Genomic DNA, 22,036 nt, shown 5'->3' on the forward strand with positions numbered 1-22,036 from the left:
ACGGCCGTGCAGGTACATTCTGCGTGCTCCATCTCCATCCTCTTCCGTCCTGATAACCCCCCCTCCCTCTGCTAGTGTCCGCCTGACTACCGTACGGTACACTTTGCTCGATTGCCAGCCGTTGGCCACCTTCGCCCTGCTGCCAGTTCTGCCGTGCTCAACTCGGGGTCAGGCGCTGTCTCTGGCTTTTGTGCTGCTGCGAATGATGAGCTGAGCCGCCCTCTCTCTAGTACCGTACCGTATCGTGTTGTATCTTGTTGTATCGGATACCGGGGACAAGGCAGCGCGCTCGTGCATGCGCCGTGTCTGAGTCTGGCGCTGCCTCGGGCTCTGCTTGTTAGTGCTGCCAGGCCGGCGTCAGGTTGTCGCAGTACCGCGCTCGACGTATCAGGTACCACGTCGTCCCCCATCAGGCTCTGCCCAGCGCAAGTACCCTGGTATCTTTTCCCTCCCAGCCCACCCCCCCAAGCCCACGGTAACTCTAATCCGCTTCGCCTGGCCTCTCTGCTTGTCTTGCCTCTCTCTCTTCTTTCGCCCTCATTCTCCAAAACACCACCCTCGTCCCTTTCTCCTCTCCCACCTCGTGCCGGCCTGTCGCTGAAGCGATTTCGTTCCCTCGCAGGCTTTTGCTTCAACGCGCAGGTGCTTTTTCCTTTCTTCTTTTCCTGTTTCGATTCTCGATTCAGCTTGGAAATCCTGGTTCCAGGCCTTCTCGCATCCTGAGCCAGGCTATCCGCCCTCGTGTTTCGCCGCACATCCACTGCTTCACCATCGCAATTTCTGCTAGTCGCCCTTCTTCCTCTGCTTTTTTTTTCTTGGACGACGTCGACGACACCTCGATCTTCTTTTCCGAGCGCCCCATTGACACTCGCTCAGCCTCCACCACCGACCATCATCGCACCCTCAAGTTTCGCAGCCCATCCTTGCATCAGCTCTGCATGCCCGATCTGGTCAACCAACCTTCGTTGTTTACCACCACGCCGAGACTCTTGCGTTTGGAGGGAATCGCCACCACCACACGCCCATTCCGGGTCTCGAGTTCGAGCGCATGTTATATCTCAGGGCCCCTATCAAGTACGAGTACGGCAAACTTTTTTTTTGGCCGGGTGCATTCCCCACGAAGCTCGATATAGGCGGGCTAGGAGGTTGCTAGGCAAATTGTAGCATCCACTGCGACTACTTGCTTTCTGCCTAGGCAACTAGTCATCCGCTCGACTGTCTGCCAAACGTCAATACTACTGCGTGCACCGCGTCCAACTGCGAAGCTTAAAGCGTCGACTGGTCGGGCCTCTTTTCGATTAGGCCTACATCGCGGGATCCTGCCTTGTTTGCGCTCGTTTGATATACGAACTCGTTCATACAAAAGCTTGAGGGCGTAACTGGCGCCAACTCGAAGCGGCCATGGCTGCCAATATGCAGCATATGGCTGGGGCAGGCCAGATGATGCCTCAACAAATGCGAAAACCAACCGCAACCCAGCTACAGCAGGCTGTCTATCAGAATATCCAGCAAAACACACCGCCATTAAATGGCATGACTTGGCAATCAAGTTTCACTGTTAATGAGCGAATGGGAAAGACATTGGAGTTGTACGTACTAGCCCGTCTGCAACTCGCTTTTTTTTTCTTCAGTAAACTGACTTAACATGGTCCTAGAATTTCCAATATCACTCTTGCCATGAACACTCTTGACTACAGCCGAGCAACTGATTTTGGATGCCAGTTCGAACGAGAAGTGTTTCACAAATCACCGACCAAAGTACGTTCTCAGCTATTCCTACTTTCTTTCTCCCTCTCGCCAGTTGAAAAATCACCAAGCTAATCTATTGAATCAAGGAAGCGTATGACCAAGCCATGGCAAGTAAGACAATGGACTTTTTCAAGAAACGACAGGCCAACGAACCTGGCCTTCAGAACAGCCTCAATGCCAATGCCCAGGCTCAAGCGCATGCCCAAGCCCAAGCCCAGGCGCTCATGTTGCAAGCCCAGATGGGCCGTGGGCAAACTCCCCAGCAAGGCTTCCAGCACATGTCACATCCTATGCAAGCCACTCAGATGCCCCAGCAACAGCAACAGCAACCATCGCTGTTTCAACAGCAGCAGCAGATTGCCATGGGAATGGCCAACCAAGCCGGCCGCGGTATAGGGCCTAACCCCCAGGCGATGGGCATGGGTGGCGGCCCTAATAGAAACATGTTTCCCAACGAGGTGGCGAGACTGGCTCAGGCTGATAAGAACAAGGTCATGGAACTTGCAACCAAGATGATGGGTCAAGCTACAGAGCAGCAAAAGGCTCAGACACGGCTCCACTTACAATCAAGGCTCACAGCTCAGCAACTTGCTGAACTCCAGACGCAAGGGAGAGATCCTCTTATTTGGTGGTACCAGAATCAGGCATTCCAAGCCCTCAAGCAGTCTTCAAATAACATCAACCGGTTCCAGCCACCTGGTCCTACGAACCCAAACAATCCCCAGGCCGCCATGATGCAACAACAACAAAGCCAAAATTCTCTACAGCAGCAGAGGCAAAACATGATCAACGCCGCCCAGCCGCCCAATGCGGGCCATGATTTCCCTCCGTTCAACCCAAGCATGGAGAGCATCAAGGATCAGCAGGTGGCTGGCCTGATGGCTCAAAAAGCGGGCCAAGTTGTCGTGCCGGCGAGCAATGGAAGAAATGTCACTCCTCAGCCTGGGAACCAGAACATTCCCAACCAGCAGATGCAGAACCAAACACCTCGTACTGCTCAGCAGCAGCAGCAGCAGCAGCAGCAGCAGCAGCAGGCTAAGCTGAACCAAGCTGCTCAGCAGTCTCAGGCTTTACAAGCACAGGCGCAAATGCAGATGCAGAACCAACAGCATATGACGGGGAATATGGCTACATCGCAGAGCCCAGCCATGAATACTTTGAATACTCCCGTATCAAGACCAGGCGTTATGAACCCCATGACCCCGCAGGGTATGGGCCAGAACAGCATTCCCTTTGGTGATTCACGATTTCACCAGGGGATTCAACGGCCTAACAATCCCGCTTTCAACGCTATGCTCGCCAATATGACCCCAGAACAAAGGCAAGCGGTCAACGGTCTTCCCCCGGAAAAGCTGAACGAAGTCATGCGTCGATGGCAAAGTCAGCGTCAGGAACAGATGGCAAATATGAATGCGAATCCGATGATGCAGCAACAAATGGCCAATCGACCTCCGAATCAGTTCAACCAGAACGGCAACATGGCCCCTGGTCTTCAGAACATGCAGCAAATGAATGCTCCTGGTGCAGGCAACCAACAACAATCGATGCCAATGAACCGCATGCCAGCCCAAAACGCCCAGCTTCATTTTTTGATGGACTCGATGGATTTGCCTACCACCATATTAACTCAAATCCAGGGCCTGCCTGCAGAAGTCAAGAAATGGAGAGATTTGAAGGCTTGGATCAACCAAAATAATACGCTTCAACCGAGTATTCGTGGCCAACTAGCTGCTTTCCAACAGAAGCAATTCCAAATGCTCATGCAAAGGCGGGCCGCCAATGCGCCCCCGCAGCCTGGACAGGCCCTAAACATGAATCCCGCGATGTCAATGCCAATGGCCAATCAACAACCTGGAGCGCAGCGACAGATGGCCGGTTTGCCACCACAATTGCTTCAAGTATCCCCTCAGGAGATGATGCATGTCCGAAGCTCGAAACCTGCGTTCGCCGGCGTTCCTGATGATCAGCTCCGAGGGATGATTCTCGCAATGAAGAAGAATAGTTGGATTCAACAGCAGCAACAGCAACAGCTGAGGATGCAGCAGATGCAGGCCCAGAACCAGCAGATGCAAAATGCTACCGCAAACAATATGCCTGGCATCCAGGGCCCTCAAAACGCCATGCAGATGCAGCAATCTCAACCTAATCTCACTCCTCAACAAACCCAGGCGCAGACGATGCCTAACGCCATGAGCCAGACTGCCTCGATGCAAGCGGTCAACCAGAAGCAGCAACCAAGCGCAAACCAGGCACGCAATAATCAATCTCAACCTGCGAAAAACCTTAAACGCTCTAACCCTGATGATGGCGCCGATACTGCCCCCATGAAAGCTTCCTTGTCTGCTGCGCGACAGCCGCCGGCGCCGGCGGTGGCACCATCGCAACCAACCCAGCCTCCAGGACAAAGGTCAGGGGCGAAATTCCCGCCGCAACTTACAGCTCAACAAGAGGCACAACTAAATCCTGAACAACGAGCCAGGTATGAACAGCTCTTAAGGATGCAGAGCAAGGCGCCGGGCCCACCCTCAGAGTCCCTGGTGCGCCTCAAGATGATTGGACAAGAAGAGCAAAAGCAGTTCGCTCAAGAATCCACTCTGGACATTCCAATGAGCCCTGAAGAGTACGCAGAAACCGCAACGAAACTCAAACGAATCGTCGTGGACATGGGAAAGGTTGGCCGAGGACTTAGCAAGTGGTATTCCCTCACTCAAGATGACGCGCGTGCCAAAATGTTCTTTAGAACTGTAAGTGGACTGGATTATCGTCGAGATTTTATTTCAACATGCTAACTTGACCATAGCGATTGCGTCTCATCAAGCAACACGTGGACGGCGACAAGATGGAGGTAGTCAAGGATACCTTGAGCATCCGCTCTTCCGAACTGGATCAAGCCCGCGCTATGCTTGAGAGTATGGCTAAGGATCTGGCTGCTAGTGTGGCCGGCGGCCGACACATCAAGCCTGGCGGCCAGGCACAGGCACAATCGCAGCCGTTAGCTCAGCAGCAAACGCAGCAATCACAGCAAAAGAATCTGCTAACGCAGCCGGCTCCTCTGAATGCCGCTAATCTAGAGAAGAACGCGCAAGCGATGAACAAATTGAGCCAGCAGAAGCAGGCCAACAAAGCAGGACAGGTGCCGCCACCTGCACCAACAAGTGCTCAGCCGCCCTTCCCATTCGGAGCAGCAACCTCGCCTGATGGTCACCCTACGTACATGAGCAAACCTAAAGAAATCAACCTGCAGCTACCGCCCTCCAGAAAGAAGCAAAAGCTCGCAAATTCTGGCCCATCTTCTCAAGTGGCCACTCCCTCGCCGCAAATCTCAAAGAATGCGTCTCCCGATATCCAACGCCCGCAAGGCCCACCGAAGCCCGTACATCTCTGCACGGAGCCCGACTGCGACCAGGCTACCTTTGGATTTCCTAGTAAACAAGCTCTCCAACATCATATCGATGAAGAGCATACTAAGCCCAGGGCAGACCCGGTAAAATTTGTGCAAGAGAATCTTGCCGAGGCACTGGGCCTAGAACCAGACGGCACCGTCAAAAAGGAGCAGTTTGCAGAGGGAGCACAAGCTATGAGTCTATCTGCCTCAAAACAGGGGCAATCCTCTGGAAATCTTGTCGGCACACCAATGTCCGTGGACGGTACTGGCATGAAGCGATCGGCCAGCGTCGCGAGCAAGGCCCAAGATGTGAAGGCCGGCGTCAAGTTGGACGCAACTGCCAAGGCTGGCGATGGAAAGCAGAAGAATGGCGCTGCAATGCTCGTCGCTGCGGCGGATCCATGGGCCAACTCGACTATTGACCCTCAGACACTCCTCCAGAACTTGGGCTTTGAGAACGGGCTACCAAATATCATCAACGAGGCCAACATGTACAGGTCTTTCACGCCAAAGGATACACCAGAGTCTAGCAAGGACGGCGCTAGCGAGCCTAACAGCGATATCTCTGAAGGTGCTGCGCTTGACATTGACATGAACTGGGGTACTCTTGATAATGAGGCTCTAATGGATTTCACCAATGCCTGTATTAACGGGGAGTTAGACTCGACGGAAAATCTAAAAGCTGCGTTGGTTAATGTCGATCCAACCCTTCTTCTGGCCAGGTCGCGGGGCGTTCCGGACTGGGATACAATCCCAACCGACTTTGACAAACCGTTTGAGATGGATCTCGGAAATGGTCTCTACTCTCTCGGTCTGTAAAGAAAAATCTTCCTTTTTTTTTTTTTTTTAACAGAATAAAAAATTTGTTCTTTTAGCGAAAGCGAGTTTGGACTTGGAGTAATGGTTGAGAGCATGCTGCTTAAAAAGCCGCAAACAATGCTCTTTTCTCTTTTTTTTTCGGCTCCTACTTTGCTCGCTTGTTCTTTTTCGTACATGGTTCTCTATTTCGGTTGATTTAGTTGTTTGGAGCCCAGGAAAGGACCCAGGATATATACCCAGCATTACGTCATATCTGATATAACAGTGGTTGTTTATTGGACAACAGAAGGAGGAGGGAGAAGCTGAGTCGAAAAAAACAAAACATATGGGATGAATTGTTGGAAGACGAGTTTTGGTTGGCGTTAAGGCTAAGAATGGCAGCAATGGATGCCACTGCGCAGTTTTACTTTTATTCTTCTTCTTCACTGTTGATGTCTTCATTTTACTATCTGCCTTTCTGCTCACGGCCGTTTTCATTTTCATTTTTCTTTTTCTTTTTTCATCTTTCTTCACACGATGAAGCCGAGGTGAGATCAGTGTATGGGCGGGTTGTGTAATGATCCAGACGAAAGGATTGGGGTCTAATTTGGGGTAAAATGGAAGCTTACAAGAACTGTACCTTATTTGTTGTGACGTACACCCGTTTCAATGGTTGTTTTTTATACGTAGCGCGGACTTGGGATTAGTATGCAAGGGCGTCATCAGGATGACTTGTAAGCAAAAGAAGAATGGCATCTATTTTCTTCACATTTGGTTTTTCTGTGCTATATAAAAATATAAAGCTGTTTCACCATTGCATCGTGAATGACTCGACACTGAGGTCGGGTTACGTAAGGATAGCAGTGTCTCTGGGTGTGATTTGCATGTGACGAGATCTGATGTCGATGAACTTGGGGATCAGATCAATGGAGCCCAGCCCTGCCCTGGTGCGTGTGGTTGTTTTTTTTTTCTCCTCTTCCTTCTTTAGCGTGGAACTCGGGATGGGGCCCCCGTCGGAGAAGCAATAGAGCTCTCCACATTCTTCTACTCGTGGCTGAAATTCCGCACTACTCCTAGATGATGCTAGTGGAGAACGTTCCGACGACACGGGTTTCTCGTTTTTGACGGGAAGGAAAACGACGCGGCGTGCTTGATATGATGCTAGTCTACATTTGGGCAAGGCTCGTAGGAGAAGCAGCTTGAAAAGCTACCAAGTATGGAGAACTTGGTGGGAAAAAAAGCTGAGGGCAAGAGGCCGTTCCTGCCTTTACAGCTTAGAGTGGGGAGTTTTTTTTCAGGGTCGGTCGCGTTGTGAGAGGCAGGAACGGAGGTTGAATAGCGGCATACTGGAGGTAGCTTCGTTAATGAGAGTCTTTTGCAAAAGAGGCTATGCTTTGCGCGCCGGGGTGTCTTTTTTTTTTTTTATCCGGCTTTATTTACTTTTTCTTTTTTTCTGTTTATCCCTTTTTTTTTCTATTTGGGGTGATTTCCTTATTAACGCGCTTTTGCCCCTTTTCTCTTTTTACTATTGTGCTGTGATTGTGACCTTGATGAATCAAGCCCAAGTGACTTAGTGCTCAATCACGAGGAATTTGCGACTCTTTTTTGGGGGAAATCCTTCAATCGCGCTTTTGCATTCACATTCACGTGTTTACGCCAATTGCATTATAAGTTACTTGTATCCAGGTATCCATATACCACACACATCTGTCGGACTGATGTACAGTAGCTTCTTATCGATTCATCTACACACACGCGACCTGCCCATCGCCACTAAACAACACACACCCCACTACCACTCCTCCATCTGATATTCACCTTTTGCGCGCGCGACTCTTTCTCCATCTTACCATACTTTTCATACCGTTTTTTCTTTTCTTCTTCTTTTTTGCTGCCTCCCTTTTTTTTTCAAGTCCCAATTCTTTTTGTTTGTTTCTAGGTTTATTTTGGGAAACAATGGAAGCTAGTTTGTCGCCCATGAAGCGACGCGCCGTGCTCGGTGCAAAGGACGCGAACGCGGCTCTGGCAACACCGAATACAAACAAGATGGCGAGGATTGGAACGCCAATGCTTTCAACGCCTTCAGCTCTCTTGGTGACTAGCCCATTGAGGGAAGTTTCATCAGAAAAGGGAAAGAAGAGAACAGCGGAAGAGGGAGGTCCAGAGGTTGCGGATGAGAGTCCCGAGACCAAGAAGGCGTGTGTTGATGGTGTGAGTGGCCATGTTATTGCTCGCCATGGCTGGTTTTGACCTTGCTTGCTAACATGTTCATAATCCAGGCTGCGCGATCACGGTCACCTAGCATTGAAACAAGCTCTCTCTTTGATACTTCCGCCGGGGACGCTTCGTGGGCTACTGCGCCAACAGAACCAGACACGGCCACAGCAGCTGCAGACACACCACTGGTCGCTACAAGACCCAGGGCAATGACAAGAGAGCAGGCAAGAGAGGTAAAATTCCTTCTCCGTCGCTTTCCTCTTCTCCTCTACTACCACAAGTACAAGAGCTAATATAGAAGCTTTACCGTTTGTTGTAGAAAGCAGAGATTCTCCGATTGCGACTCGGCCTCGCAGGATACAAGCTGCGCACCGGCCAGACAACAATCCCCCCTCTCCAAACTGCAACACAGACCCCTCCCCCCAGCAACAATAACACGCAAACGAGCGAGCACCACCACCCACGCGAAACCGACAAATACACACAGCAGGGCCCAGAGCGCGGATTCAATCCCGCAGGTGCCCGCGCTGTCGCAGCAGTCGACCACCACGTCGGTTGCTTCCGACGCCATGACCCTGCCTGCGTCTCAGGAGAGCGTCGTTGTAGAGACGAGGGGCAACACGCCTGACGGCGCCGAGGCGCAGGACGAAGCCGGAAATGTCGAGAGAGACAAGGCCGTTCTGCTTCCCATTGGCGAATTGGATTCTCCTTCTCAATTCTTCCAATCTAGCCCGGCGCCGGCACCGGTATCTTCTCTGAGGAGTACGTGTACGGATGTGGCGTCAAATAATGTAGAAAGGTCATGATGCGTGTGCTATGAAAACTAGAATTTCTCCTGATTTTCACATCTTGAAAGAAGATGAATGGGGCAGCCAGTTCCTTTTGGCTTGATTTCCGGTATCAGGAACACTTGCATGTATTTGTTATAATAGGTAAAAAACACAGCTCTTTAGATGGCGATCATGACGCAATTTCACACGAATAGCGTAACGAAACTATGAAGAATAGAGATGGGAGTTATCATGAGCATCATTTCTTCATTCACTCAGTACTAATGTGCCTAATTCATGTAGTAGTCACACAAGCGACTTGGCATCAAGTATCTTTGTATATTTTTTTTCTTCTTCTTTTCTTTTCTTTCGTCTCGCTCCGAGTTTCGTATCCCATCGCCATCCTATCAACGCCCTTATTTGACACTTTTTTTCGTGCCACATGTAGTTTATCCCACTACTTACTATATGCATATAACCTTAACTTGACAATCTCAAATCGCTTTCACGCCCATCCCATTTCACCCAAACTAAAAACTCCCCCTTTCCTCTTTACTTAATCGACCAAGATCTTGGGCTCAATCTCGCCGTAGCTCTCAAAGAACTGATCAAACAACTTGATGGCGCGTCCCACGTCCGCCGTTCCACCCGTCTCACGGATGCTGTGCATGCTGAGCTGCGGGTTGCCCAGATCGAGGGTGCGCATGCCCAGTCTCGCAGCCAAGCCGGGTCCGATGGTGCTGCCGCAGGGCGAGTCGTTGCGGACGACGAAGAGCTGCAGCGGGACGCCGGCCTTGCGGGCGCACTCCTGCAGCATGACGATGCCGGGAGAGTTGGTGGCGTAGCGCTGGTTGGCGTTGATCTTGACGACGGTGCCGCCGTTCATGGCGGGCTGGTGCGAGGACTCGTATTTGCCGGCGTAGTTGGGGTGGACGGCGTGGGCCATGTCGGCGGAGACGAGGAACGAGCGCGAGAGCGTCTGCTCAAAGGCGGTCGACTCCTCGCCCTCGTGGTGGACCTGCTCATAGCTGCCGTCGCTGGCGGCGTCGCGGTTGCCGGGGAGCACAGACAGGCGGCGCAGCACCGAGGGCAGCAGGTTGGAGTGGGCGCCCTGGGCGGACTGCGAGCCAATCTCCTCGTGGTCGAAGCAGACGGTCATGCGGATGGTGGAGTCGTTGTCGAGGGCGTCGGCCTTGCTGACGGACTTGATGAGGCCCTCGACGGAGCAGTAGGTCATGCCCAGGTTGTCGAGGCGCGGGGAGAAGATGAACTCGTCGTTGATGCCGCCAATGACGGACTTTTGCGTGTCGTAGAGGACGAGCTCGAAGTCGACGATGGAGGCGACGTCGGTGCCCAGCTCGTTGGCGACGACGTCGAGCACGGCGGGGTGGTGGCGCACGGTCATCTTCTCGAGGGGCTTGAAGTCCTCGTCCTCCTCCATGGCATCGTCCTTGGCAGGCTCCTCGGGCTGGGCGCCCTTGTTGAGCTCGGCGGCGGCAAGGCCCGTGATGGGGAACAGCTCGACCTCGTTGTTGGGGTCAAAGTTGGACTGGCGGTGCAGGTGGATGGCCAGCGTGGGGATGCGCAGCAGCGGCTTGTCGACCTTGACCAGCTTCTGCACGACGCTGTCGCCGTCACGGACCAGCACGCGGCCGGCAAGACTCAGGTCGCGGTCGAACCACGAGTGCCAGATGCCGCCGCCGTACGTCTCGACGCCGACCTGCAGGTAGCCGACGTTGCTCTTCCGCGAGACGGGCTTGACGCGCAGGCAGGGCGAATCCGTGTGGGCGCCGACAATGGCGACGGGGTTGCCGGGGCGCCACTTGCGGCCGATGGCAAAGGCGAGGATGGACGAGCCGTTGCGGGTGAGGTAGTACTTGCCGCCGGGGCGGAGGGTCGAGGCCCAAGAGTCGCGTTCGCGGATGAGGCTGAAGCCGGCCTTTTCGAAGCGGGCAGCGGCAGACTGGACGGCGTGGTAGGCTGTTCGGGGGGGGGGCATTGTTAGCAAAGATGACGTTGAAGATGGTTAGACAATGGACGTACGAGTGGGAGAAGCATTGACAAAGTCGACAAAGTCGAGGGCCTCTTGTGGGGGGAGCCATGATGAAGGCGGTTGTGGAAAATGGCAAAGTTGAAGATGCTGCAAAGCCTGGTTTGGTTGTGGTGAGAGAATGAGCTGCTATCCTCGACCGTCTCGCCGTCAAAGAGCAGATCATGCAGAAGAGACCAGATGATAGATGGAGGAGAAAGAGGAGAGGAGAAGGAGAAGCGTCTACAGGGAGCTGCCAAATCAACCCAAGAGGTGCGGAGAAGAGGCAAAAATCCAGCCAGTTGCTGCGTCTGTCTGTCGCCAAGTGTGGAGGGGCAGCTCTGGAGGGGTCCTTGGGTTGGGCAAAAGTTCCAAGCGGCCGCTGGAGGGCTTCGGGATGCGGCACTGCGGGGCCGGGCCATGGCTGCCGAAGTGCCGGGTAGCAATTACACGTACCTTGACCATACAGAGGAATGAGGGAGATTAAAATAAACAAAGTACAAGGCAAAATAAGCAGAGCAATTGAATTACCGAATCTGTGTATATAGATGTTTCCATACATATAAATAGGTGTATGCTCGAAACATATCTATGCTCCATTATGAGGTTCTTGGAAGTTGATGTATACTATTCTTCAGATATAGGACCATCCCTGCGTTATCCCCTTTGTTCACTATCTGCTGGCCGACCTATAGCCCTTATCGATTTTATCTATAAACTATCAATAAATGTAACGTGAGCATATAACACCATCACCTTTTGCATTACAACCGCTTTCGAAAGTCTCCAAAGGCTGAACAATTTTGGCTCACAAAGAGCCACACTCGTCCTTCAGGGCTAGAGCTGGCGTGAGATTTACGCTACCTATCATGGCGTTTTGGTGTATTGTATGTCTTTTTTTCAATATTCTCGGCATTATTTAATTCTATACAAAAGAAATTAAAATTAAAAGAACAAAAACTCTTTGCTTCAAACGGTATCAGAAAAAAAAAAACAAGAAAAAAAAACAAGCGCGTGTTCCTCCCTCCTGATTATATACGTATTCCGTCTAATAAATTTTCCATTTCAAACCAGCAGTAAATTTCCCATGAAATGCAAATAGTTGTAATTCCATATTGATACTTGGCCTCGCCTCCCCACGATTTAGAGCCCGAGAAACTCTTCACTTTCGTCGCTCAATGGTGTCCATCACCACCGTCTCGCTGTCAGTCTCCATCTTGACTCCTCCCCTCCCGTCTCGCTTCAATCCCAAGCCAGGGTGTCCGAAGCAGAGCATCGACGCGGCCAAAAACACAAAGACGCCCTCCAGAACGATAAAGGGAGTCTCTTCCTTGATGAGCTTGCCGTTGTATCCGTCCTGCAGCTCGGCAACACGGTAGGCGCAACGGGCCAGGATGAGCAGCGTCGCCGACGTCAGGCCGGTGAAGAAGGCCGTGAGGCGCCAGCCGAAGCCGGAGCCGCGGCCGGACCGCAGGTAGCGGAACATGTAGTCGCTAAAGGTGATGATGAAGAGGACCAGGACGATGACCTGCAGGCTGAGACCGGCCTGGGAGATGTCGACGCCGGCCTTGTTGGAGCCGGTGGTGTTGGCGGACATGGCGCCGCCGGCGGCCTGGAGGACGAGGCAGACGATGTCGAAGGGGATGAAGATGTAGTAGAAGAGCTGGGGCTTGAAGCGGGACAGCTCTGGGGCGAGGTAGGTGATGGACTGTGAGAGAGTTACGTAGATGGAGGCCGTGTAGAAGACGGGGGCAATGGTGAGACAGACTAGATTGACACAACGGTTAGTCTTGCAGTCGAAATTGAAGGGATAAAACAGCATCTCTTACTGATTTGGATCAAGAATCCAGGATAAGAAAAGGGATTGTTGTGCAGGAGGATTCTTCCGATGTATCCGATAATCTCAGTGATGCAGCCGATGAGAATGGGGACCATGAAGCCAAAGGCCTTCCACCGGAAACCGAGATAGAAGTGAACCAGCCCGATGGCGCCAAAGAGGGCGGCAAAGACGACGTTGGCGGCGAGGGAGGGCTGGTAGGAGAGGATGCTCCATTCCACGGGGCAGTTGTCCAGGTTGCACGTCACATCGGAGCCGAATGTGATGATGGGGTCGGGAAGGGGTTGCGAAGGCATTGTGACGACGGTGAAGGCGGTGGTGAATAAGTGATGGTTTGTCTTCACACGATCGAGTCCCCTTTGATTTCTTGTATCCTGTCTTGGTGAGGTTGGAGGTTGAAGATCGGAGGGAGGGTGTGCTGGTATATATGTAGTAGGTTATATCACCTCCGTAGGGGTATCGTCGAACGGCTGAATATGGGTATAACAAAGAACTTCTCGCTCCCAGGTCCACGGGGGGGGCACTAGCTCCTTATATCACTTCATACGAGACAGGAAGAGGACGTGGAAAATTAGCCCTCAGCCCGCTCAAACTGGATCCGCGTAACTGGCTTCAGCTCACGGCCCCATGGCTCCCACGTTTGACTCTCCTCGACCCCATTAACCCACCACTCGGACAAGCGACAAGCGCCCAATCGAAACAGAAACAAGGCCCTTCCTATGCGTCATCCGCAGCAGTGCCTTATCAGCAAGCCCCCCCCTGAACCTGAACCGATCTTACTGTACCTACACATGTCTCCCCCAAGCCGGGGCCATGGGACAAAAAAAACACCAGCGGGCCCGCGCCTCAGCCATTGGGTAGGGCTTGGCGGTTCACCAAGACGGCCAGATTCTTGCCGCGCCCAGAAAGCAGTGCTAGTCACTCCAGTACTCCGTAGGTGTACGTGTATAGGAAACAGGGCGCTTTGACGACAAATGGACGCGCATCCCGCGGCGTGCCGGTTTGTGGCTGAGCTGGCAAATAGACCTCTCACACGTCTCGACGATATTGCACGCTCGATGGAGGACCCAGCCAGCAGCTCGCACTCGGATCGGGCCCTGAAGCCCACAATCGAACAGCATTAGCCTGTTGTTCTTCCCCGTTTTCTATCTTCTGCTGTCTCCTCACCGTGGTCATCTGCGTTTGCCCAAACCAAGAAGCTGGCCATCTAAGCCACGCTGCCGGAATTATCAATCACATAAACCGTAGCGCTCGGTCCGAGTGCGAAACGGGGGGGCACGGACTTCAGAAACCCGAAGGATCGCGGGATTGCTGTGGCATGTAGCATGACGCGGTCAGAGCCCAGCCCGTAGGCGGTAATAAAAAGCGGGATCAGATAGTAGCGCAGTTTTCAAGGCTAGGAGGTTTTTTTTTTTTTTTTTTTTTTCTTTGTTATTGTCTGTCGTTGGTCGTAATACGCTTGCTTGCTAATGGAGGAGCCGCATCTACACTAGTGCACTAGAACGGGCGACAGCCATTTTGCTTGCAAATGAAAAGAGCCTTGGGAATGGCAAACACTCCCTGCCTTTATTGCGCTGGCTTGGCAAATACGAGAGTGACAAGGAGAAACGCAGGGCGAAGTTGGTAGTGGTTGACGTGGGAGAAGGATTGACGTGTTCAACGCCATTCAGCCACGGTGGAGCTGCTCCAGCAATTAAGCACCAGACTTGGTGGTTTTGCGTGTTTACATGAGACTCTTAATTTGCTATGCACGTGCTAGGCCATGTGTTTGTTGCACAAAGATGCAGTTTCCAAGACTATTGACGCATGTGATGGATATGGCAAGTCAGAGAGAGTGTTGCCGTCTGTCTCGGTGAAAAGGCTTGCAACAATCTAAAAATCATGATTGATGCCTGAATGCAGTAATTGCAATCACCTCGCGCGAAGGAATCGCACCAGCATGGCGCAAAGCCTAGCTCTCAGCCACCGGGTACCAACGACTGGACGACGACGCAGCAGCATCTCAGCCACCATTTCATAGATAAGCTTTTTGCGTAGTCCAGGGCGCCACATCATGCCATGGCTGCAGCAGAACGTTTCGAAAGGATTTCCCTATTCCGCCTAGGAAGTCAATGCTACGCAAGCACCGGTAGTTGAACCTTTTTTGCCGAAATACTACCTACCTAGGCAGAAGAATAATACCTATATACTTGTACTACAGCGTACTGTACCCGTACAGGATATATCTGTCATAAATCACATATATATCCGCTCCCAGCTTTTGCTGCTCTTCTCGCTGCTCTTGGCTCTTCATCACAGCCCTATAACCCTTCCAGTAATGTATATCAATAGATTGTGTTTGGCATTGAGATACATCTATGCATCCTTGGACAGCTCTACGGGATTCAAGGCTACCATCTCCCAAAGCCGTCAGTACAACACAAGCGAGGATATCTACTCAAAAAGCTGCAAAAACTGGTCAGCCGGCTCTCGCATAGACAAATAAACGTCTGACATACTTGTATACTCGTATCCCACATTCCTAGGGTAACATTGCGCCAGCCATGACAAATGAAAGGTTGATATCAGGATGCATAGGTATGCATACATGCAGCCTTGGCATAGGAAGGATCACCAAGAGACGGGACACGTAGCCCATGAAAACTTTATATCAGACTCAATACACTACCCAAAATGTATTAGAGTAAATAAACCTAGCATTTGAGTTTCTTGGATACCATATTTTGCCCAAAACTCCTCATCAACAGCTGAGCCATACCTCTCAAAACATCATCATCACTAACAACAATACGAAACAAATCCATGCCCGAGCAGAAACAACAACATTTACTCAAATCTGCGAACAATAGTCCGCAGCCGGTTATTTCCCCATTCAGCCCAAAGAGGAAAACATTTGTGTTGGAGCTTTCTCAACAGCAAAAAAAAGGGAGAGAGGCTTCAAGGATCAATGTCTTACACGACCGCTCAGCTGGTAAACGACCCAGATTTAGCCCCGCTGCGTATCGCGTTTCCATCTCAGCTTACTTCGTTTTTTGCTTCCACGTGGGGAGACAATGCAAACGATAAATCTTCTATTCTTGTCTCACATTGCTAGACTTGACGCGGCTGTGTATCAAGGATCTTATATAACCACCGCTACTATGTATCCTGATAGTATACCGCTCACTACTAGTAAGCGCAAGGGGGGGGTTTTAGTAAGGGAAATAGTAAGGGTACATATTTCTGGTTTGGGCTCTGGTCATAGTTTTTTCCTCTATAGTAAATATATCAGTGCCCAGTAATGGTCATCAGACAAGCATCAACTACTATAGCCCTTACCAACCTCCCCCCCCTCGGGCTGCTAGTAGTACGTAATATATTAGGGCTAAATGTCCTCTCCGCTACTATACATAAAAAACAGGTGTCTAATCTATCAACTCATTTTGGGATATCCTAGTTGATATCATCTGCGTCAGCATAGCATATTGTTGGTACATGTAGTTGGATGCCGATAGCCGGCAGCGATCGACTTGCCGAACTTCCCAATTAGGCAATCCCGATCTATCTCAATGAATTCATTCTCAATTCAAACAAATAAAAAAAAATATCTCAAACAGACGCAAGAAAAGTAAAAGATTCTCGTGATAATGGAGTCTCGGAATACCGGAATACGGACCAACAACACCCATCTTGCCTTCCGTTCCGTTTTGCCTACTTTAGATCCCATAGTACGGAGCACCGGCGCAAGTGCCCGTCCCGCTTCTGTGTCTGTAGTTACTACAAATAGAGCGTCTCTCGAACTACGAAGCACGGGGCAACATACCCGGCCAGGCCAACATCATGGATACGTGTACAAGTATGTGCTGTAGTAAGTATGCCCATCATCATCAATTAACTGATGTAGGTATCAAGATTCAAGATTCGTTCGGGCTCTCTCAGCGCTAACAAGACACGACATCCTCCTATGTTCCTGCAGCTCGTTATATGATGCTGATGACATGACCGCCAGGCCAAGATAATGGTCACGTGTATACCCAATATCATCAACTAACTGATGTAGGCATCAATTTTCATTCAGGCTCCCTCAGCGCTAACAAGACACGACATCCTCCTGTATTCCTGCAGCCAGTTATGGAAAGTTGGTTACATAAGCGCCGTCTTCTCTTTCCACCAATCACAGCAGCGACTCTCGCCTCTTCCGGTTTAATTTCCGTCGCAGTGACGCCCCTAACCCGCACAGGCAAGAGCTTGAGTGCTTTGTGAAATGAGCACCTGCAAACAAACCTACAGTCAGGTGCCAAAAGTCTGGAAACGCTGTACTAGCTCTCACCAAATCTCATCGTTTTCAAAAATTGATAAATAATTCTAGAAAAGTCTCTATAAGAAAAAAATGATATGATTCAATTTTGAAATAATTAGATTTTATAATCTCAAGATTATAAATGTTTTTATCAATATTTACTCCAGCTGGTTGCAATGTAAATGGTAGAAAAATCCGCCCATATAAAGTTCGAGGCCTTTTTACTTTTTCGCGTTTCCAGACTCTTGTCCCTGACCGTATTTGCTCGTTTCACACTCATCGTGCGGCGTCTTTTTCTACCTCTAGCATCTTTACGCACAAGTTATTGTTTCTACTAAAACATCACAGCAAGATAGTGAGACGTGGGCAATCAAAATAATAAGTAACAAAATGTAAAAAATATTCTTGAAGAAGATGCTATAAGAAAAAGCACAATCGTTAAGTTTGATATCTCAGTTCGTGACCAAAAAAAATGCTTCGTTCAAAAAAGACATCCAGGACGAGACCCGCAGTCGGCTGTCTGACCAGATCGTCACCGCGAACGCCCGCGCGATTAGAATATTAAGTACACACTCCAAGGGGGTATAATCCCATATTTGCCGTAAAACTCTAGTATTATTGAAAATAAACTCTAGTCCAACTCTTTGTACATGTCCAGCCAGATCTCAAGAGGGATGCCTGTCGTGTGTATGTTGCCATGTCCCGCAGGCCTAATAACTCAAGAAAAGTTACAAGGAAATGATTTAAACAAGGAGCAGAGCGACGGCACCGGCAATGGCGGCGAAAGCGGCGGAGCCAGTGAAGGAAGCAGCGCCGTTAACGGGGGGAGGAACAGAGCTGGATTGAAGCAGTTAGCATACAAGTTGAATTAAAAAAAAAGAGGTTATATAAACTCACGTTCCGTTGCCAGCAGGGCCAGTGGGGACAGGAGGAACAGCACCAGTGCCAGAGGGGGCACCAGCACCGTTGCCGGGGGCACCACCAGCAGGGGCGGTAGCGCAAGGAGCAGCAACGGTCTGGTACTCAACAGAGGTCAGAACGGTGGTGTAGCTCTTGGTGACGGCGATGACGGAGCTGCCGGGGCACTGAGCGGCGGCGGAGCTAACGGGGGCACCGGGGGGCACCGCCAGTGGGAGCAGCAACGCCGCTGGTGGGGAGCTGAGCCGGGATGGAGACGGCGGGGACAGAGACGGCAGCGGCAGAGCTGACGGGAGCGGCCGGGGCAGAGTAAGGAGGAGGAGCAACGACAGAGGAGTAAGGAGCAGTGCCGTTGGACCAGACCTGGGTGGTGGGAAGAGCCGGGGCGGAGGTGATGACCGGGCCGACAGCAGTGGAGGTAGGGACAACCTCGGTGGACAGGACGGTGCTGTGAGCCGGGCAGTTGGTGACCTCAGGGCCGCAAGAGGTGATGGTGTGGACGTTGGTCACGTAGAAGGTAGAGGTGGTCAACGGGATGTAGTTGGTCTGGACGGAGGTGGTCTGGTGGCGGGCCGGGCAGTTGGTGATGGAGGCAGCACACTGGGTGATGGTGATCAACTCGGTGGTGTAGTCGGTGGAGACGGGCTCCTGGGCGAGGACCGAGGTGGCCAGAACAGCGGCGGCGGTGGTGAAACGCATCTTGGATGATTTTTTTGGGTTTTGGTGGTTCTTGAAGAACGAAGTAGTTTTGTTTGGGTTGAAAGAGTGGATGAAAGCGTAAAGCTTCGTTTGCAGGTTTGTTTTGAAAGAATGGACGACCGAAGTCAGAGCGAGCTGGCGATTATGCTTAGTGGGCTGGAGAGAAAAGAAGGAGAAAGAGAAGATGCTGCTCGACCGAGCGTGGCCTCATATTAATAGGCATATCGACATCGACCGTGAGCTCTTTGCGAGCGCTCGCCTCGCTGCGTCCCATTGGATACCCCGGGAAATTGCGTCCAGAATGGATGTCCATCTAGGGGGTTCCTGAGTGGATGTCTGGGTGGAGATGCTTGTCGCGCCAGTTTCATCCACCTCTTAGAATGGCCAAGATGGAGGGGTCCGCGAACCATCCCGGGCGCAAACCAGCCAACCCCTGCCTCTGATTTCTGCAGGTACAACATCGCTCCATACTGTGCGCCAAACGGCCAAGGCCAGCGTGCGAATGAGCGCATGAGCGCATGAGCAGCGCGGACCATGATGCTTGTTTGCGCTCCTGCGGCGGCAGCACATCAGCTCGCCATTGGACATGACCCTTGCTTTGGTATGTCTTGGGCCATGCTGTGCCAGCACCTGTGCTGTACGACGTAGACCTTCCACGGCAATGAGCGTTTAGGCAATGATGGCCAGGAGTGCGCGTGTAGGTATTGCCCGTCAATGAGTTGAATGAGGGGATATAGCAGTTGCAGTAGCTTGAGTAATGGAGGTACTCCAATAATCTTCTTAGACCAGTGCTAAAACTCACCGTCGTTAATGGTTCAATCAAGAGACATATGCCTTCATTTCAACCTTCTAAATTGGCTCTCGTCTATGAGCTGGAGCTTCTTCGGCAGCAATACCGCCTTTGGAGATAAGACGACGGAGTGCGCGAGAGAACACCCCCCCCTCGACTCTGTGCTAGTCACCGGCTTCATCGTTCCGCTGGCCACACGTTTGAGCATGCTTGCATTTAATCTCTGGAGTCAATAGTCTCAACTCGTACCTGCATACCGCACTTTGTACGGAGCACTCTGTGCTATTCTTGTACAGGCATCACCCTTCCGTGGCGATTCCAAAGTGACGCCGCAGAGGATCGAGGTCGATCGTCTCGGGAGGCGGGCCTTTGCGCCTGTGTTTTCGAAGCTCAGTCTCAAGTTGATCTTTTTTGTGGACTCTAAAAGGACTGCCTTTGATGACAAGTGCTGGCTGGCCTGTAGCAAGCCCAGCAGAATGCGCAGGGAGAAAAGAAGGGACCCGGCAGACTGCTGGGACTTGCATGAGACTGACCAGATTGGCGAAGTTGGCTCACCCTCACCACCGAGCAAGTGAAGCATTGTGAGACCAGCCGTCTATCACAACAGAGTAGCGAGTACGGAGTACTATTCAAAATTTCATTCTCCAAGGATATTTCCAGTACACGGCTCCAAGGAAGCGCTGGCACTAGGAGTGCCTGTATTCGCCCTCGTCTCTGCTGCCGGGGGGATGATATCGAGGGGATGTCGCCGTCTATCCCAGCATCTAACCTTCCTTTCGCGGACATCACATTCAGCGGCAGGGACGTCTTTAGACGCTATATCCAGCCCAAATCTTCTCATCACTGCGCCTTGTCACTATAGTAGAGAGCGCTGTAGTGGCTGCTGTCTGCTCCCTATTAGCTGGCCGGGCAATCTGCGCATCTGAGCGCTTGAAATATATCTCGAAGTCCAGACATTGGAGTCAGTGAACTTCATTGCCTCATATGGACATATTTGTTGGCCGCGTTGGTCTGCTTGGGCCATGTCTTGGCAAAGTTCCAGATCTTTCCAAACAAAACAGCATACCGGTACAAGCGATGCCATCGTGTGCCAGGGGCAATTGGCCCCTGTCATTTGATGCTCGCAGCAGAGCAGCAAGGAGTGAGTGCAGGGACTGGTACGAGGTACTGCCGGCAGCCTCCCCACGTGTACCGTGTTGGCCAAACACTTGGTACGTTACAACACGACCCTTCTACTGTCCCTTCCCAAGTACCATACAGTAGTAGCGACAAGTGTGTAATATGGTCCTTCGCAAATGAAGATTGCACATTTGCCACACACTACCCGTATAAACCATAGTAGCGTAGGTAGCACAGCAGCAGTGCTCCATATACCTGTGCCCTTTATTCTCCTGCTAGGGCATGCCAGGTCTCTTTGCTGACCGAGTGGGTCGTCAGACACATTTCGAGCTTAGAGTGCTGCTAACATCAACCGAGTAGGAGGAATATACTCCTGGATAATGACAGTCCTGCTCCGTATCAGTACTCATGCCAATACGGAGGCTTCTTCCAATCCAAGTATTCTTCTAGAAGAAGGCGTTGCAAGGGATGAAACAAGCGGTGAATTCACACTGACAGCGTGGCTTCGGCTAGGCCTGAGTAGGGAGGCAACAAACAAAGCCATAGGCACCGATGTTTTCCCAGGTTCTATTACAACCATCACAGAGTTGAAGTAGAGCGTGTGGTGCGGCCGTAGGAGCGTGCTGGCGCGAACATATGCCTACCTACTCTTTCCCAATATTGCGGCGAAATTGCTTGATATTGTAATCGAAAAAGGATGGCCAGCACGCTTGAAGTTGGTCGGCTGGACGCCACACGTGCGCTAATGCAGGAACCGCTGCTCACCCGTCCATCTAGAAGAGAGATTCAAGCGTTTTTGTGGCTTGCCTCGGACCAATCTTGCTCGCTGGTCGCCCGCATTCTGTGGAGTCGCCCCTGGCAGCAGCCCTCTCGCCGTGCTAAAGCAGAGCGGTGATTTGATGCAAATTAGCCGCGGCCATGGAGAGCTGCTAGTCCTTCATCGCCCAGGCTGCTCTTAGAAGGTGAAATCGGCGGCATTCGCCTCGCCGAGTGAGGGGGGATGGCTTTGACGATTGTTAGCCCGAAGCCACCTGGAGCTAACAGAAGCTGGCTCCTCCTGGACTGAGATGCTGCTAAGGCGAATGGGTGTAGATTGAGGGGTTTGTTGGCCAGATTGGGCACCGCGCTGTGCTCCATTTCCAGAGCATGGACAGGGAACATGACTATGTGTCGTGATGGGGGATTCGTAGGTAGAGTGCAGCTGTTTGTTTGTACAGTGGTAGGTCCAAGTAGGGCGATGTTGCGGAGGGCAAACAGGCAGTTAGGAGGTGCGTGGAGGAGCAACTGGAGGCGGTGAGAAAAGTACCGCACGCTGCTGCAAAACAAGCTGGCATTGCAAGTGCCACGTCCAGCGGCGCTGCTCACACTGTGCGCAATGGCAAGAGGCCTGCTCTGTGGCACGGCCTAATTAAACTCTCTCCATTGATCATCGCATTGGCGCGTATT

The 22,036-nt window shown here is 51.6% G+C and overlaps 5 protein-coding genes across 5 annotated transcripts; 2 read left to right on the forward strand and 3 right to left on the reverse strand.

The window, feature by feature from the left end:
• Nucleotides 1-512: 512 nt before the first annotated feature.
• On the forward strand, nucleotides 513-6,714 carry TrAtP1_004875 (uncharacterized protein). The gene is made up of 4 exons (XM_014084273.2): nucleotides 513-1,589; nucleotides 1,656-1,758; nucleotides 1,836-4,493; nucleotides 4,550-6,714. Exons 1-4 carry the CDS (start codon nucleotides 1,402-1,404, stop codon nucleotides 5,951-5,953), a joined length of 4,353 nt encoding a protein of 1,450 aa, XP_013939748.2. The 5' UTR covers nucleotides 513-1,401; the 3' UTR covers nucleotides 5,954-6,714.
• Nucleotides 6,715-7,488: 774 nt separating this feature from the next.
• On the forward strand, nucleotides 7,489-9,176 carry TrAtP1_004876 (uncharacterized protein). Its single transcript, XM_014084274.2, has 3 exons — nucleotides 7,489-8,143; nucleotides 8,212-8,382; nucleotides 8,469-9,176. The coding sequence occupies exons 1-3, from the start codon at nucleotides 7,889-7,891 to the stop codon at nucleotides 8,775-8,777; spliced, it is 735 nt and encodes a 244-aa protein (XP_013939749.2). The 5' UTR covers nucleotides 7,489-7,888; the 3' UTR covers nucleotides 8,778-9,176.
• TrAtP1_004877 (uncharacterized protein) lies at nucleotides 9,173-11,268 on the reverse strand. The gene is made up of 2 exons (XM_014084275.2): nucleotides 10,963-11,268; nucleotides 9,173-10,899 (listed from the first exon to the last, which is right to left on the reverse strand). The coding sequence occupies exon 2, from the start codon at nucleotides 10,358-10,360 to the stop codon at nucleotides 9,476-9,478; it is 885 nt and encodes a 294-aa protein (XP_013939750.2). The 5' UTR covers nucleotides 10,361-10,899; nucleotides 10,963-11,268; the 3' UTR covers nucleotides 9,173-9,475.
• A 557-nt stretch (nucleotides 11,269-11,825) lies between these two features.
• TrAtP1_004878 (uncharacterized protein) lies at nucleotides 11,826-13,262 on the reverse strand. The gene is made up of 2 exons (XM_014084276.2): nucleotides 12,778-13,262; nucleotides 11,826-12,715 (listed from the first exon to the last, which is right to left on the reverse strand). Exons 1-2 carry the CDS (start codon nucleotides 13,079-13,081, stop codon nucleotides 12,111-12,113), a joined length of 909 nt encoding a protein of 302 aa, XP_013939751.1. The 5' UTR covers nucleotides 13,082-13,262; the 3' UTR covers nucleotides 11,826-12,110.
• Nucleotides 13,263-17,295: 4,033 nt separating this feature from the next.
• Nucleotides 17,296-18,851, reverse strand: TrAtP1_004879 (uncharacterized protein). Its single transcript, XM_014084278.2, has 2 exons — nucleotides 17,962-18,851; nucleotides 17,296-17,901 (listed from the first exon to the last, which is right to left on the reverse strand). Exon 1 carries the CDS (start codon nucleotides 18,679-18,681, stop codon nucleotides 18,166-18,168), a length of 516 nt encoding a protein of 171 aa, XP_013939753.2. The 5' UTR covers nucleotides 18,682-18,851; the 3' UTR covers nucleotides 17,296-17,901; nucleotides 17,962-18,165.
• Nucleotides 18,852-22,036: the final 3,185 nt, after the last annotated feature.

The sequence above is a fragment of the Trichoderma atroviride genome, chromosome 2 (genome assembly GCF_020647795.1).
Source record: "Trichoderma atroviride chromosome 2, complete sequence".
Lineage (NCBI taxonomy): Eukaryota > Fungi > Ascomycota > Sordariomycetes > Hypocreales > Hypocreaceae > Trichoderma > Trichoderma atroviride.